Raw genomic sequence first — 14,333 nt, forward strand, 5'->3', positions numbered from 1 at the left:
TATCCATGCTCATAAGAGAGCACGAAACAGCTAGGTGCAGCCACTCCTCTAAATTCAAGGCGAAATTGTAGGTATCTCCATTCATCTCCCGGAGAGGTGTTTGTTAATAATGAAATCTGTAAATGAAGGCAGGCAACAATAATAAGCAGCTTCCACTTGAGTGTTTCATCAACTTCCTTGTTTGATCTGGCTATCTTAGCCGCGTCTGTGACGACTTTTTGGGATTCGCAATATAGACTGAGAAGGCTACAGCCCACATTTACTCTAGCAAGGTAGGACAGAACACGAGTCTGTAGATATCTGAGCACGTCCGCTGGAAAGTCATCGACCGTTTTGAGACGCATAGGTAGCCAAGCTGCGAAGGCCATATCTTTTGCGTAAGATAAATGGCTTTCCACAAAGGGGGCTGGCACCGGGTGTAGAGGGGATGCAATAGCAATGATAGCTGCTTTCTGGAAGTAAAATAACCTGTCATTTTTATTTGGGGAGATGAGTTGAGCTTTGTTATTGGCAAAAAACTCGTCTTTGTCGATGACGTCGAATAGCTGCCCGAGTGTTGAAAAATAATATTCAAAAAACCGAATACAAACGTCGTCGTTTGGAAAGTTAATGAAGCCGTTAAAGTTTAAAGCCAATCTGTCCCTATGAACGGCATCTGAACTCCAAATTGATGTGAAAGTCTTGCCGTCAACAAATCACGATCAATCTGCTCAGCCGCCCAGGGAAACCCACCGGGATTGCTATAATAATGGAGTCAGCAGGAAATTTGAAAATAAATACAAACTCTCTACATACAACCGAGATACAAACGCAGGATCCATCCGTGTAAACTGACACCAGAAGAAGTATAGATGTGCAATAACTCGATAATTTATGAATATTCAATACTTTGCTCCGATAAAGAAATAAAAAATTCTCAATTCATCAGGTGTAATGAGATATTATTGAGATAGACTCAATGTGAAGAGTAAGTTACGATCGACACAGCTTTTTAGTTGAACAGTAATAAAGAAGGCGCCACATGTTCAACTGATTCGACAACGACCTACAGCTTTGAAGTCATCACAATAACTAAACAGTGAAAAGCGGAGGATTGATAATGTAAAGAAGCTGCCGCAAGTTAATATTACCATGGACAAGTCTATCCTGGCCTAACAGTACTATTCTATAGATATGGATCAAAATGATGTTTTTAGTTGAAACGGTAACGTACACATACTGAGAAGAACGATGGAAGTTACTGAGGAAGGTACCGTTGAATTATTTCCTTTTTGATTCTCAACACATACGAGGCAGCGAGCCATAAAAGAAGTTGCTCATGCCATAACACGTAATAAATAGCCACCGCCAACAAAGAACACCCCATCTTTCTCCAATTACTCAACCTTCATTCCACCATCCTCGTCATAGAAGATCTCTCTAACCTTGACACACCTCAAATGGTTCTTTCCTTGACTCAAAGTAGAATCGTGATAAAACAGCCACCAACGTCCTTGAAACTCCACAATACTATGATGAGTCGTCCATCCCACCACTGGCTCCAATAATCTCCCTTTATACACAAATGGCCCTTCAGGCTTGTCTCCTACCGCGTAACACAGGTAATGTGTATCACCCGTTGAGTATGAGAAATAGTATTTTCCTTTATATTTATGCATCCACGATGCCTCGAAGAATCTTTTATCATGGTCCTCCGCACCAATCTTCTCACCAGTTTTCTCATCTAAGATAGATATTTCCTGGACAGGAGAAGAGAATGAATGCATATCCTCACTCAATTTCCCCACTCTTGGACCCAGTGCAGGTCCAGTAGTAGGCTCCATGGTGCTATATTTTTCCTTTTCGAAAACCTTATGTTGGTTTCCCCAGCACTGAAGCTGACCACCCCATATTCCTCCAAAATAAACATAAGCCTCTCCATCATCATCCACAAAACTACAAGGATCGATACTATAACTTCCCGGGATATAGTTCTCATCGGGAGTAAAAGGACCTTCAGGTTTATCGCTCTCCGCAACACCGATACGGAAAACACCATCATGGTCGCGAGCTGGGAAATACAAGTAGTATTTTCCATTCTTGGTGCAGGCGTCTGGGGCCCATAGCTGTTTGGAGGCCCAGGGAACGGAAGAGTTAGAGAGAACAACGCCGTGATCGGTTACCTGACCGGGGATCGAGGACATTGAGAAGACGTGGTAATCTTCCATTGCATATTGATCTCCATTATCATTGTCTTGGATATCGGTCGGGATGTCATGCGAGGGATAGATGTAGAGAGTGTTGTTGAAAACATTAGCCGAAGGGTCGGCGGTGTAGATGTGAGTAATAAGAGGTTCTTTGTCAGACATGGTGTACGTAATTGATCAGATATTTAGACGTTGCAATTGAAAGAAATAAAAACCAAAGATGAGGAACAGGAGGGGATATTATATGCAGGCACAGGTTGTGGTGGGGGCTCGTTGCATTTATCCATTTATCCATAATGCTGGTTAGTTTAGTTGCGGTTAAATAGGGGTAAATATCTTCAGAGTCGGTCCTTTCGTCCATTCTGATTCGTAGGCTTAATAGACAAGCTTGGCGATCATAAACGTAAATGACATCAACAATACAGGGCAAAGACGTTTTCAAAATGGTGAAAAGAAATGTTGAGACAACACAGAAAACCGGGGCCACTAAGAAATCAACCGCAGGCCAAGGTGAAAACCAAAGCCCGAGGAACTGAAGCCATATTGAAACACTGAAGAACGCTTTTGGGCCTAAAAACACATGATCTTGATGTGCAAATTGTTCCATCTATCTTCTCCAAGTATCCTCGTGGAAGATGAATTTATACTCGCATTTCTCATATTGATTTAAGGATAAGAAATAGATATCTTCTCATGTTGTGATACAATCAAGGCATATCGTGCATAGCAACAGCATTCCGGTATCTAGCTACAGACACGACAAAGCTGGCTGACCAAGGAATTCCGTTCCTTGAAGTACACTGGTACAGCAAGATCCATTCATTAATTGCAACATGTTTCAACTCCAAGTACAGTCCCCTGAATTCATTTTGAATATAAAGTCAATTTGAAGCATTGATAGAATGTCATTTGATTTGCGAATCTCGATCATTGAATGATCTTGTTTGAAGCAGAAGAGAGAATTACCTATATATACTATTATCAAATCAAGTCCACAAATTTCAAAGTATACTAGTAAACTGATTATTAACAACCACATCACCCTCCAGTTCTGTCCTCCCATTCATCGCGTGCAAATCAATCACTTGCAAAAGAAGCGTATAATACATTAAGAAAATTTCCCTCATCCACCCGTAGCTCGTGATATATTCCTTCTTGTAAATCAAAATGCCTATTGCCCAAACGCCTGGCTTAAAATTCCGCTCAATTCATGTCCCAATTGCTTATCCATCGTAGCCATATATTCATAAAATGCAATAATCACATAACAATACAATCTTTCTGCCTTTCTGGCTGTTGAGAGGTCGGTAGCCCTTGATTTGGAGCTTGGATCCTGCGCCCAGGAACCTGATCTATGATTGTCTGACTACCCCTTCCAATGCCACCATAGGAAGCCGTATTACGGCGACCTGCAGCATTAGCTGGAGGACGTTGCTGACTATTAGCGGTTGCTGTGTAAGCACTTGTTCTCCGGCTTGGATCTGCGTTTGGATGTGCAGGATGATTATCTGGAGGTTGGTAAGCCGGTTCGGTAGCAGCTTGCTCGTATGTAGGAGGTGGTGCATCAATACCTGCTTCTGGGTCGACGGCAGGAGTGGCAACATTACTGTTGCGAGGCGGAATTGCGGGACGACCTCGTGTACTAGTACTACCACGAATTGACCCTCCTCGGACTGGTACATTGACTCCACGGCCTCTGGTACCACCCCGCCCACTACCGCCCCGCTGGCTAACAGGGGCATTACTACTATTGTTGCCACTCCCCTGTTGCTCTATGTACTGCTGTGAAAGCTCTGACTCTCTTTGCCTTCGTGCGGTTTCATTTCGGTTACGCTCGTCCTCTTCTTCCTGCAGTTGTAGTGCCAAGGCGAAATCGTGATCTTCCTGTTCTGTGTTCGTACCTTGATCGTGATTCTGTGATTCTTGTTGATTCCCCACTGGTGTATCATGTGAAGTTTCAACTCGATTATTATTTCTACGACCAGTGACTGTGGTCCAGTTACCTTCTTCATTTCCTTGGTGTAATGTGGAAGGTCCACTGACTAAACTGAAGTCACCAGAATAGAACTCAGCCCTTTCTCCATTAACATCAATAAGGCCTTCCCATACAACTTCTGCATGCCCTGCATAGCCAGAATCTGTCACGAGCTGCAATAGTTGAAGAGTTGTCGGATGTTTGAAGATTGTGGAAAAGTGGTCATTTCGAAATAGAATGGCTACAGCGCCTGGACTCATAGAATTAGTTATGAGATCTAAGCCGTGAGCTGTAAGCTGAGTTGCTGCGGAGATAAAAAAAGCTTTGATAGTTGAAATATCCTCTAGGATCCCTTGTTCTTCGAAATTGAGGCCTTCAGCAACTAACTTCTCTTCTAATACCTCTTCATGAAACATCAGGTTTTGTGCGTCTTCATACGATTTAGCAGATCTTTTCAGTGCCATGTAGGCAGGCGATTCTTCCTCCGGGAGCCAACCATGGATCAAAGGGACAGAGAAGGTACCATATAATATCATTTCACGAGTCTCCTCAAATGTACCTGGAAGCGAGCTCTCGCGCTGCGCAGGATGAATGTGTGCCATTGAATTTCTGGGATCATTCGCTGACTGGGTAGAGTCAACGGGAAAGAAGAGGGGATTAACGTTCATTCCCGTATGGAGTGTTAGCAGAAAGGAATATAGATCGCCCACGTCTGGAAGCTCTTGTGCAGCATCTCCACGTCGCCCGGACATGAGTTCATCAAAAACTGCATCGAGCAATAATCCGAGACTGACCTGCTCTCGCGACCGGAGTGTCTCCACTAGAGCAGTTTCCATATTTGCGGGTGTCGATAAAGTCAGAGCATTCACAAGGGCCAACAGAGGACAAGGTCCGTTGGCATTTTGTACCAGAATAGGTGAAATTCTGGGGTTATGTTGGGCATTGATGTCATGCCAAGATATTTTCTTAATCTCGTAGGTCTCTTTCTTCTGTCTTAGAGCAGCGGCTGATGCACCAGATGTCGTAATCGGTATTATATTTGTGTTTGACGCATCTAAGACTGGGCGCGGAGGCTGAGGAGGAGGATGTTCTTGAGAGTTCCGCGGTGGAAGCGCTGGAGCAATTTCTTCAGAGGTTATTCTAGAAATCTCTGTGCCATCTGCTCTGACTACACCGCTTTGCTGAAAATTCTCCGGTATGGTATCATGATCAATTAGATTCCACCCTTCCGCAGGAGGGTTAGAATACTGTGTGTTCCCAGAGGACTGAACTGGAATCGTTTGCGACTGATTCGAACTTTGGCCATGACTTGAGTCCCATGCATGTTGATCTTCTAGTATCTCCTGCGTTTCGTGTGTAGGTAATGTCGACTTCTTGGGGCTAATTGGCGTTCCTTCTTCCCCTTCACCATCGTCATAATCATCCTCATCCCATGCTGGAGATTCAGGTTCATCAATATCTACCAAAACTGGTTGTTGCGAATCTTGGGACAAGCTGGAAGAGGTACCGATATTTGGGGGATTTGCGCCTGACCAGGCTTCGTTTCCTGAATCTTCGCGTTGAAGGCTGGATGTTTGTAATGGCAACTTTTCGTTCGTGATGGGTTGCCAAGGGTTTGTGTCTTGCCCAGACACTCCCATGTTCGAGAACTGTTGAGTTACTATAAAGAAGATTAGTACAAAGTTCAGGTTAGATGGGTGCTGACAAACCTTGAGATATTTGAGGAGGAGGTGGTGGTGGATAATCCGGCTGTGTGGGTTTCTCTGTGAGCTCATTCCAGATATCTGCACTGCTTTCCTTTCCATCGGATACTGCACTTTGCGAACTTTGTGATTGCTGCCTTCTTAAAAATGGGTTCGTGATTGAGGAATTGGGTTTTAGCATATCCTGAGAAGACTTGGGATGGATTGTCGATGGCCCAACTCTTAAAGCGTCGGGAAGGCTTTTGTGATCAGGATGAGAATGCTTCTCTTCATTCCAAACATTAGGCTCTATGTTATCTGCAGAATGATCATAAATCGCATTGTGATTCGTTTCGGGACGGGAGACATGATGTGGATCCGAAGATACTGGGGTAATGGGGTATCGCGGCGAGGAGGTGTTGTTGGAAGGGATGCTGGGTTTGGGAACGGGCTTTCGAGTGACCATCGTGAGTGATAGTCCTTAGATAGCAAGGAGTATTATTTAGAGCGGGGTGAAGTTTGTTCCTGTCGATTGGATATCTGGGGTAAAATTGATATTATGAATTCCTCAAATATCGGTATCAGCGAACCATGAGGTCATAACCAATTCAAAGTGAGACGACACCAGAATGCAACCACAACTCTGCTTTCAAATTTGTCTTAGAAAGCTTTTAGATTTGTAAGAAGACACAATCGAGCTTCTTCCAAAGGGTTTGAATGTAGAAGCTACTCGTATGTTTTAAATAGAACTACCAAAGGTCGATTGCCTTGAAAGACTATCGATGGTATCGATAAGTACCTAGTAAGATGTGTGGGTATCGTATCCGTATCTGCGCTCTTGATGCGAAATGTACGCGGTTGGGAAATAAATGGTACTAGAGCAATTGCGACAAACTTGATGTTTCTTTCTCACAAAAGATGAGGTAAAGATAGTTGACACAGAAGAATATATTGGTGAGAGTGAGTTTTCATTCAACTTGCCTTGTATTTATCAAAAGGAATTGATTGCGCGTCTTAAAGCTTACTACTATTCAAACTTGGTAGTTCAGTGTGGCTCAAGATGTGGCTGAGCATCGCCACACATAGAAGGCTGAAATGTCTAGCAAAAGGCTTGGCCAATGATCTGGAATCTTGTGGAGAAGAAAAAATTAACTAAACGCAAGGCTACCAGATTCATTTGTACTCCGAAAATAAATAAATATCGATTGATAGACAACGATAACAATCGGCACTCAATTGCATATATACCTTTGAATACCTCCGCTCAAGAGAGTGTTCTTACTATTCAGAATATGCACAACTTGGTTAAAGCAAATGCTTGGGTAGCACTAAGACTACCTTCAGACAACCTCAAAGTCTTACAAGTTGTTCCAAATACGTGAGTGAGTTTCGATAGCGTTGGCGGAGAATTTTCTTTTGTCTACAGTTTTCTCAGATTTTAACGGTAATTCAATGCTGACAATTTAACCAGTCCAATCTCACTGGGAAAATATGGTACATTTCCGAGCAATCTTATAATTGATCGTCCCTATAACCTCAAGTACGAACTTGTCGACCGACAAAAGGATCAAAAATACTCGGATCTGAGGATTGTACCTGCTTCCGAGATCCATGCCGACACCATAGCAGAAGAAAATGCAGCAGCGAATCCAGTTCCGGATGAAAATGTAATAATTGGAGGGGATGGGGTCGAATTCGAACTTGTTGGAGAGAATGGCGAAGTTATCATGCGCTCGAATCGCGAAACTATTGATGACTCTGCCAGACAGACCCTAACTCAAGAGGAAATTGAAACCTTAAAAAGAGACGGCGCAGCAGCAGGAAAGGATCTCATTGCCAAACTAATGCTATCGCACACTGCCCTCGACGAAAAGACTTCTTTCTCATTAGCAAAATATAAGCTGTTGAAAACTAGGAAATACCTGCGGCAATTCACAATTCTACCAATGGATGTTGCAATGATGGATTACTGGATGATGAAAGAGAAAGATGCTAGCAAGATCATGGAATGCAGAGATGAAATGCTGGCTTTGGCTGGAAGCTGGGCAAATGTACATTTCTCCGAGGATCCAGAAAGCGAGCATACCGATGACCCTCTCAACACAAGTGGTGGCGGGCGACTATTAGTTGTGGATGAGACTGGTGGTTTACTCGTTGCAGCTATGGCCGAGAGAATGGGCCTATTGTACCCAGAAGAAGATCAAGATTTACCCACGGAATTCACAGGGGCGTCAGAAGAAGCCCAAGCTGATAAAGAACCAGCTCCTCGACACCAGCACGATCGTCAATATCGACCTTATGCCAGTACTAATACTTTGACTTTAATACACACCAACTCTCAACCAAATCTTTCACTCCTGAAATATTTCAATTTCAATATCGATAGTCCTGCAGCATCGCACCCTCTGACTAGACGACTCCTACCTATATCCTGGCTTCAACTCATTTCGCCAGAAAGCGATAGCTTGTATTCATTTCCACCTCCTTCAGCAACTCCAGAAGAATTATCAAAATGGAGTTCGGGCAAGAGAGGAACCTATTTTCGAAAGAAGCGTCGCTGTGAGAGAATTAGACATATAGTGTCGACTACACAGCATGGCGACTTCACCGGCTTGGTAGTAGCTTCCAACATGGACCCTATATCAATTATCCGCCGCACCATTCATCTTCTACGACCCAGTGCTACCATCACCATCTATTCTCCCACCATTGAACCCCTAGTCGCCCTCGCAGATCTTTACAGTACGAGCAGAAGAACGGCATTCATTCAATCACCCCCAGAAGAGTTAAAGGGACTGTCACAAGCAGAAATAGCCACATGGCAAGGAAATGAAGATTTCCCTCTGAACCCCTCGCTTATCTTAAATACATCGGTACAGAGCTGCAGAAAACGCGAATGGCAAGTTCTACCAGGAAGAACTCATCCTTTGATGACGAGTAAGGGTGGTGCTGAGGGATATCTGTTTACGGGAACGAGAGTTGTTCCTGCGGAGGGAAAAGTATCGGCCAGAGGAAAGTTTTCGAAAAGACCCAAGGTAGTTGAAGGAGAGAAAACGAGTACGGGAGCTACGGAGGATATTGAGGGGAGTGCGAATAAGAAAATTAAATTGGAACCCGGGAGTTTGGAGGTTCAAACGAATGGTGAACAAGATGTAAATATGGGAATATAGAGCTAGACCCCAATGCGATTAATATATGGCACTTTCCTTGCACTGCACGTATCTGTGAGGTATAGAATCGATATTTTATTCGGTAAAGTAGTCTGGAAGATTGGTGAACTTCGTCTGCCTATCCTTTTCTCTTGGTCAATCACCTTCACCTAGCTTCGTTTCGTAACCACAACTATATCTTTGTATCACCCATAATAACACCGCCAACTCCCTAACAAATGCATGCTCCCAACTTGCAATGTCATCTTCTTCTTTTCAAGCAGCTCATATTCATATCTACACATCTTCTCACAAACTCTTCCCCATAAACTTCCTCTTCGTGAAGCTCAACCACCATTTACTTGGCATCCTGTCCTCGGTATCGTAAATGCGTGCTAACAATCTACTTGCCAATTCTTGACGCACTTGTCCTAGATACTGTCGCAGGGTTTCGGCTTCTTGTCTCGAGGCGGGCGCTTCGAACATCTGTTTCGGAGTACATGTTAGCTTCCCTTCTTTTATTTTGACTCCTATTTCAATACCCGATTCCCAGTTCCCAATTCCAAGCCCACATCTAGAAACCCAACAGCAGAAATAAAACGGAAACCAAACCCACCTGATTCAAAGGAAACCCCGGCTCTCCGGGAATGGCAAAATTGCTATCCAGCGCAATATTCTGGACCTCCTTCTGCGCCTCCCTAAACTCCATCTTCGGTCTCACTTTCCCAATACACTCACTAACCCACAAGATTCCATAAATCAAAAGACGATCTGGGGGCCCTTGGATTTCAAAATTGCGGAAAAATGTGTTGGCGCGAAAGAGCGAAAGTACTTCGTCTAATGCATCGTAGGATTCGGAATCGGGCTCTGGAGAGAGATGTGCTGGGAGAGAGGGATCGAGAGGAAGTGTGTAGGCGGGTCCGCGGACTTTTGTGCGGAGGGGAAGGAGAGGGAAGTTTCCAATTATGTGGAGAGGAGTGGAGGAGTCTTCATTGAATATGCTGTTGTAGGCCTAGGAGAGGTGGTATGTTAGCTTTGTCCAAGGTATGACGGGTGAGGTGTTTGAAGATTAGAGTGGTTCTAAAATGTTTATCTCGAGATTATATTCTGATTAAAAGAATTGAATCATAAGATTGTATCAAACACTTACGGGCATATTGAACAATTTGCGTTTGTAAATATGGGAAGAGGTGTACAAGTTGTGAATGTAGAGGGGCTTGAAGCTGCGTCAGTTCAAGGAGAGGTGTCGGGTGGTGAAGCTATCTTTTGGCCTGAGGCTGACGTAGCTACGCTTTTGATCCACCTCGCTGTGGAGCTGAACGACAACTTTATATCCACTTCAACGGCATTTCATAAGCGCATGAAGTTGTTTTGAAAGACTCTTGTAAGTGAAATGGTCTTGGAGAATTTTATGAAGATTCCATCGCAATGTTTGAAGTTATCCAATGCTGAGAGTGGGAGTGGGAAGTTCTACGATCTTCTCTTCTGCTGTTGCTCAGCATGTAGTGCGTAACCTGGCGCCTGGCACCTGGAATCTAATTCTGGCAAATTTGTTCACTACTATCAACAGATTCAATTCAAGCATACTTGTGAGCTTTATATTCATCTTGTAGTTCTATAGGCTAGGAACAACCAGTCTGTCAGCCCTTGAAACATACACATGCGCGAGATGCTAAAACTTCCACGAAAAGCTGGAGCATCAGTGGATCAAGACTTCCGTCTGTTTCAACCACCTGGAAAAGTTTCCCATGTGAATATGCGCGAAGTTGAATTGTGTAAATTTATGCGGTATCCTCCCTATTGAACCTTGTTCATTGCAATTTGAAGAGGTCTTTTTTCCACGTGACGCGATTGGAAACCTCAGCTGCAAAGTGAGCGCTCATGCCGATTAGGCGAAGAAATATAAATAGGAAACTTTCTAAAGAATGAATGCACATGTTGATTTCGAGTTAAAGTTGAGGTTGAGGGCTAGTATATATTACCACAAACCCTGTCTCGGTCAACCTTCTGGACCCGGGTGATTTGGGTTGAGAAAGCATCGATTTTACATTTCCACTTTATTCTTGTGCATGGATTTCTTACTTTGCAACCAGATTATCAACTTCAAGAGTTGATTATTCAGTAGTCTAGACTACAGTCAGACATGAGACCTTGGAAAACGATAATATTTGAACCGTTTTGACAGATAGATTGTTTGAATCGAAGACCATCTCAGTCTCTGGAATAGTCTCAGTATTGGTGTTTTATTTTCTATAATCCAAATTCTGTGGCCGGAATTTTGGACACCGCAACCGCATCTAAGATGTCGAGCTATGATAACTTTTGGTACCGAGCAGTAGATACGTTTATATCGCACCCAATCTCACGTTCAAATATGCGGAACATTTCCTGATCTCACTTCAAATATCTCACTAGTTTGATCAGATCCATCCAAACTGACTGGTGACTTGTATTTCTACTCTACTCTGACAAACATGCTTGAGATTTCACTGAAATTTGTTGCGGTGCTTGAAACTGGCGAAGGAGCTTCCACCCTCAAATTTTGATGGGGTTTTTACTCTTGCAGTGATTTGTGAGTCTCCCTAAACTTGGGTATCAATACTTATCCATGGGAGCTTTAGATTCTGAAATTGCTCCTCTGTAAACTTTGTTTATATCTGAGCTAGAGTAGCAAGTATCATTATAATACCACAACGAATCCAAACAATTGTCAGTGTTCATAGAATTGGACGGACAAATCAAAGTGTCATCCTCCAATGATGATTGATTGTTAAATATTTGGAGGTGCATCTGACTTAGGAGAAGGTGCATTTTTAATGATTCAGTGACTCGCAACCCCTCGCTGCTCTACCCTGCTAAGTTTGAAAGATAGCAAAGGCTTCGTAAGAGTATTCCACATCTGGTGCTAAATGAAATCACTCGAAAGCGTCGCAAAGTATTTCGGAGCATTGCCCCCATCCCTGCAAAGCTTTCCCTCGCAGATTTGTCACCAAATATGCCATGTTTGCTCCAATATAGTAGACACATGCTATTCTTCGCCTTTCCATTTGTTATCATATCAAAGATCATGAGATATCATTATCGCCCAAATGCATATGCTTCCTTTTATCCGCACCCCTGCATAACCCAGGTTCCGGATAAAATGTGAATACACACTTCCCGACGGCTCGCCGGGAAATTGAGATACGTTAAATGAAAATCCGGGGTATGTGGCAACACTGCCGAAGGAACACCGCATGTGGGGCGTTTCAAGGCAAGATTTAAGGAGGGTCGCTCAAGATTTGCAACTCCATAGGCGGAGTTTATATGACCACCAATACTCAACATATTAATATAGAGTCGATCTGCTTCACATAGAGGCTTTCAGTATCGATCATAAGACGAGTTATTTGCTCCTGTGACCAGAAGTTTGATTGCCAACATTTCTGTCATCGCTGCAGTTTCATTTGGACATTTGTAAGATTGAACTGCCGTGTTGGCTTCTATCAACCAGGAAAGGCAGGAGATATCGACGCTTGGCAGTCGAAGTATAAATCGGTCACCAAATTCCTAGATACAGTCTGAGTATACAACCGCCAAAGTCTGTACCATCAAGACAGTGATCATGTTTTCCAAGCAACTCACAGCTTTAGTACTCGTCACAGCCGTAAAAGCCCATGGCACAGTCTCTGGAATCGTCGCTGATGGAATTTAGTAAGATTTCCCCTCCTTAAAAATGCTACGTCTCTCCGGAAACTGAGCTAATAATATCAAGCTACAATGGGTACAATCCAAGCTATCAATATACCTCACCCGCCCCCGTAACTGTTGGCTGGCTGATACCTAAAGACCTCGACAACGGTTTCATCTCTCCGGCTGCGTACACGTCTTCCGATATCATCTGCCACGTTGGCGCAACATCAGCCCAAATCGAGGCTCCCGTTAAGGCAGGTGGAAAGGTTGAGCTTCAGTGGACACCATGGCCCGTATCTCATAAGGGTCCGGTCATCGATTACCTAGCCAACTGCAATGGTCCATGCGAAACTGTCGACAAAACAACACTGCAATGGTTCAAGATTGATCAAGTTGGATTGATCAGTCCAACGGCAGAGACCAGTGGGCTATGGGGCACTGATGTATTGATTGCCAATAATAACAGCTGGACTGTTACAATACCCTCAAATATCGCAACTGGCAACTATGTTCTCCGCCACGAGATCATTGCTCTCCATTCTGCTAGCTCTGCAAATGGCGCTCAAAACTATCCACAGTGTGTCAGTCTTGCAATCAAGGGTACTGGAACAACAAAACCTGCTGGTGTACCTGCGACTAGCTTTTATACTCCGACCGACCCGGGTATACTGTTCAGTCTTTATGGAACTCTTTCGAATTATACTGTTCCTGGTCCTACTCTCTACAGTGGTGCAACCTCAGTTACGCAAACGCTCCCTGCTGCACCAACCGCCAGCGCAAGTGGTGTTTATACTGTTTCATGATGGAGTTTAAAACATAGGTGCTTGGACTTCAGAGTGAGGAAAATGTCGGGAATTGATGTTGAGATGATGGGATTTGGGATGTGTTGCACGTTATGGTGAATGATTGGCTTTATGTAGCAAAGAATGAAAGATGTTCCCAACACACAATGCGCCTTTGAACTTCAACGTCCACCTTGCAAGAATAATTTTCTTATTATGGCATGATCGTAATCAAAAGAAGATGGAACCATTATTTTGAAGCCCTAGTACGACCCATCAATCCTGAAATAATTCTAGTTCCTCCAAACCTTACCACAACCTCAACACCGACCACCCAGAAATCTCGCACAGTTCATCACCTTATCAAACACGATAACCCCAAACGACTATATATACCGCGATAAATGACTCTTCCACATCCAGATCGCAAAGGCGACAAACAGGCCTGTTTGTTCAGGTCAAATGCGGTCTGGTGGTGGAGTGGTAACACGCCTGGTTCGAATTGGAAAAAATCCCGTCGCGGGGTTTCTCCTCCCGCCCCTCTCGAGGGGCGGCAAGGTTTTGCCATTTCTGACTGGCTTTTCTTTTTGTGCCCTGGCTTGGAAAGTATCGCAGTGATTTGGTTGTTAGAGAAAGCTCTCTTTTGATGTCTTTTGGTTGTTGTTGTTATGTGATAAGCGAGTGGTTGAATTTTTGAGTGGCGGAATGAAGCGAGGGAGAGTGAATGAGGTTATTGTGGACATGGGGGATGAAGGCGAGGTGGGTTCTAGGTATAAGAAGCTTAACAGTGATGGATGGAAGTTGTAGAAAGCTGCAAAATATCTAATGGAATGAGTCAAGTTACGAAATGTAAAAGGTTGCATCCTGCAGCAACTGTTGTCATATTG

At 43.7% G+C, this 14,333-nt stretch overlaps 5 protein-coding genes across 5 annotated transcripts; 2 read left to right on the forward strand and 3 right to left on the reverse strand.

Moving 5' to 3' along the window:
- Window positions 1-1,376: 1,376 nt before the first annotated feature.
- Window positions 1,377-2,348, reverse strand: Bfra_002401 (putative glycoside hydrolase family 43 protein; the record flags this gene model as incomplete). The annotated part of the gene is made up of 1 exon (XM_037332822.1): window positions 1,377-2,348. One exon carries the CDS (start codon window positions 2,346-2,348, stop codon window positions 1,377-1,379), a length of 972 nt encoding a protein of 323 aa, XP_037194950.1.
- Window positions 2,349-3,446: 1,098 nt separating this feature from the next.
- Window positions 3,447-6,309, reverse strand: Bfra_002402 (putative duf544 domain-containing protein; the record flags this gene model as incomplete). Its single annotated transcript, XM_037332823.1, has 2 exons — window positions 3,447-5,821; window positions 5,871-6,309. The coding sequence occupies 2 exons, from the start codon at window positions 6,307-6,309 to the stop codon at window positions 3,447-3,449; spliced, it is 2,814 nt and encodes a 937-aa protein (XP_037194951.1).
- Window positions 6,310-7,135: 826 nt separating this feature from the next.
- On the forward strand, window positions 7,136-9,013 carry Bfra_002403 (putative trna (adenine-n -)-methyltransferase non-catalytic subunit trm6 protein; the record flags this gene model as incomplete). The annotated part of the gene is made up of 2 exons (XM_037332824.1): window positions 7,136-7,221; window positions 7,315-9,013. 2 exons carry the CDS (start codon window positions 7,136-7,138, stop codon window positions 9,011-9,013), a joined length of 1,785 nt encoding a protein of 594 aa, XP_037194952.1.
- A 288-nt stretch (window positions 9,014-9,301) lies between these two features.
- Bfra_002404 (putative arp2 3 complex 21 kda subunit protein) lies at window positions 9,302-10,148 on the reverse strand (the record flags this gene model as incomplete). Its single annotated transcript, XM_037332825.1, has 3 exons — window positions 9,302-9,478; window positions 9,609-10,004; window positions 10,143-10,148. 3 exons carry the CDS (start codon window positions 10,146-10,148, stop codon window positions 9,302-9,304), a joined length of 579 nt encoding a protein of 192 aa, XP_037194953.1.
- A 2,448-nt stretch (window positions 10,149-12,596) lies between these two features.
- Bfra_002405 (putative glycoside hydrolase family 61 protein) lies at window positions 12,597-13,467 on the forward strand (the record flags this gene model as incomplete). The annotated part of the gene is made up of 2 exons (XM_037332826.1): window positions 12,597-12,685; window positions 12,747-13,467. 2 exons carry the CDS (start codon window positions 12,597-12,599, stop codon window positions 13,465-13,467), a joined length of 810 nt encoding a protein of 269 aa, XP_037194954.1.
- Between the last annotated feature and the right edge of the window lie 866 nt (window positions 13,468-14,333).

This window comes from Botrytis fragariae, assembly GCF_013461495.1.
Source record: "Botrytis fragariae strain BVB16 chromosome Unknown tig00000012, whole genome shotgun sequence".
Taxonomy (NCBI): Eukaryota; Fungi; Ascomycota; class Leotiomycetes; order Helotiales; family Sclerotiniaceae; genus Botrytis; species Botrytis fragariae.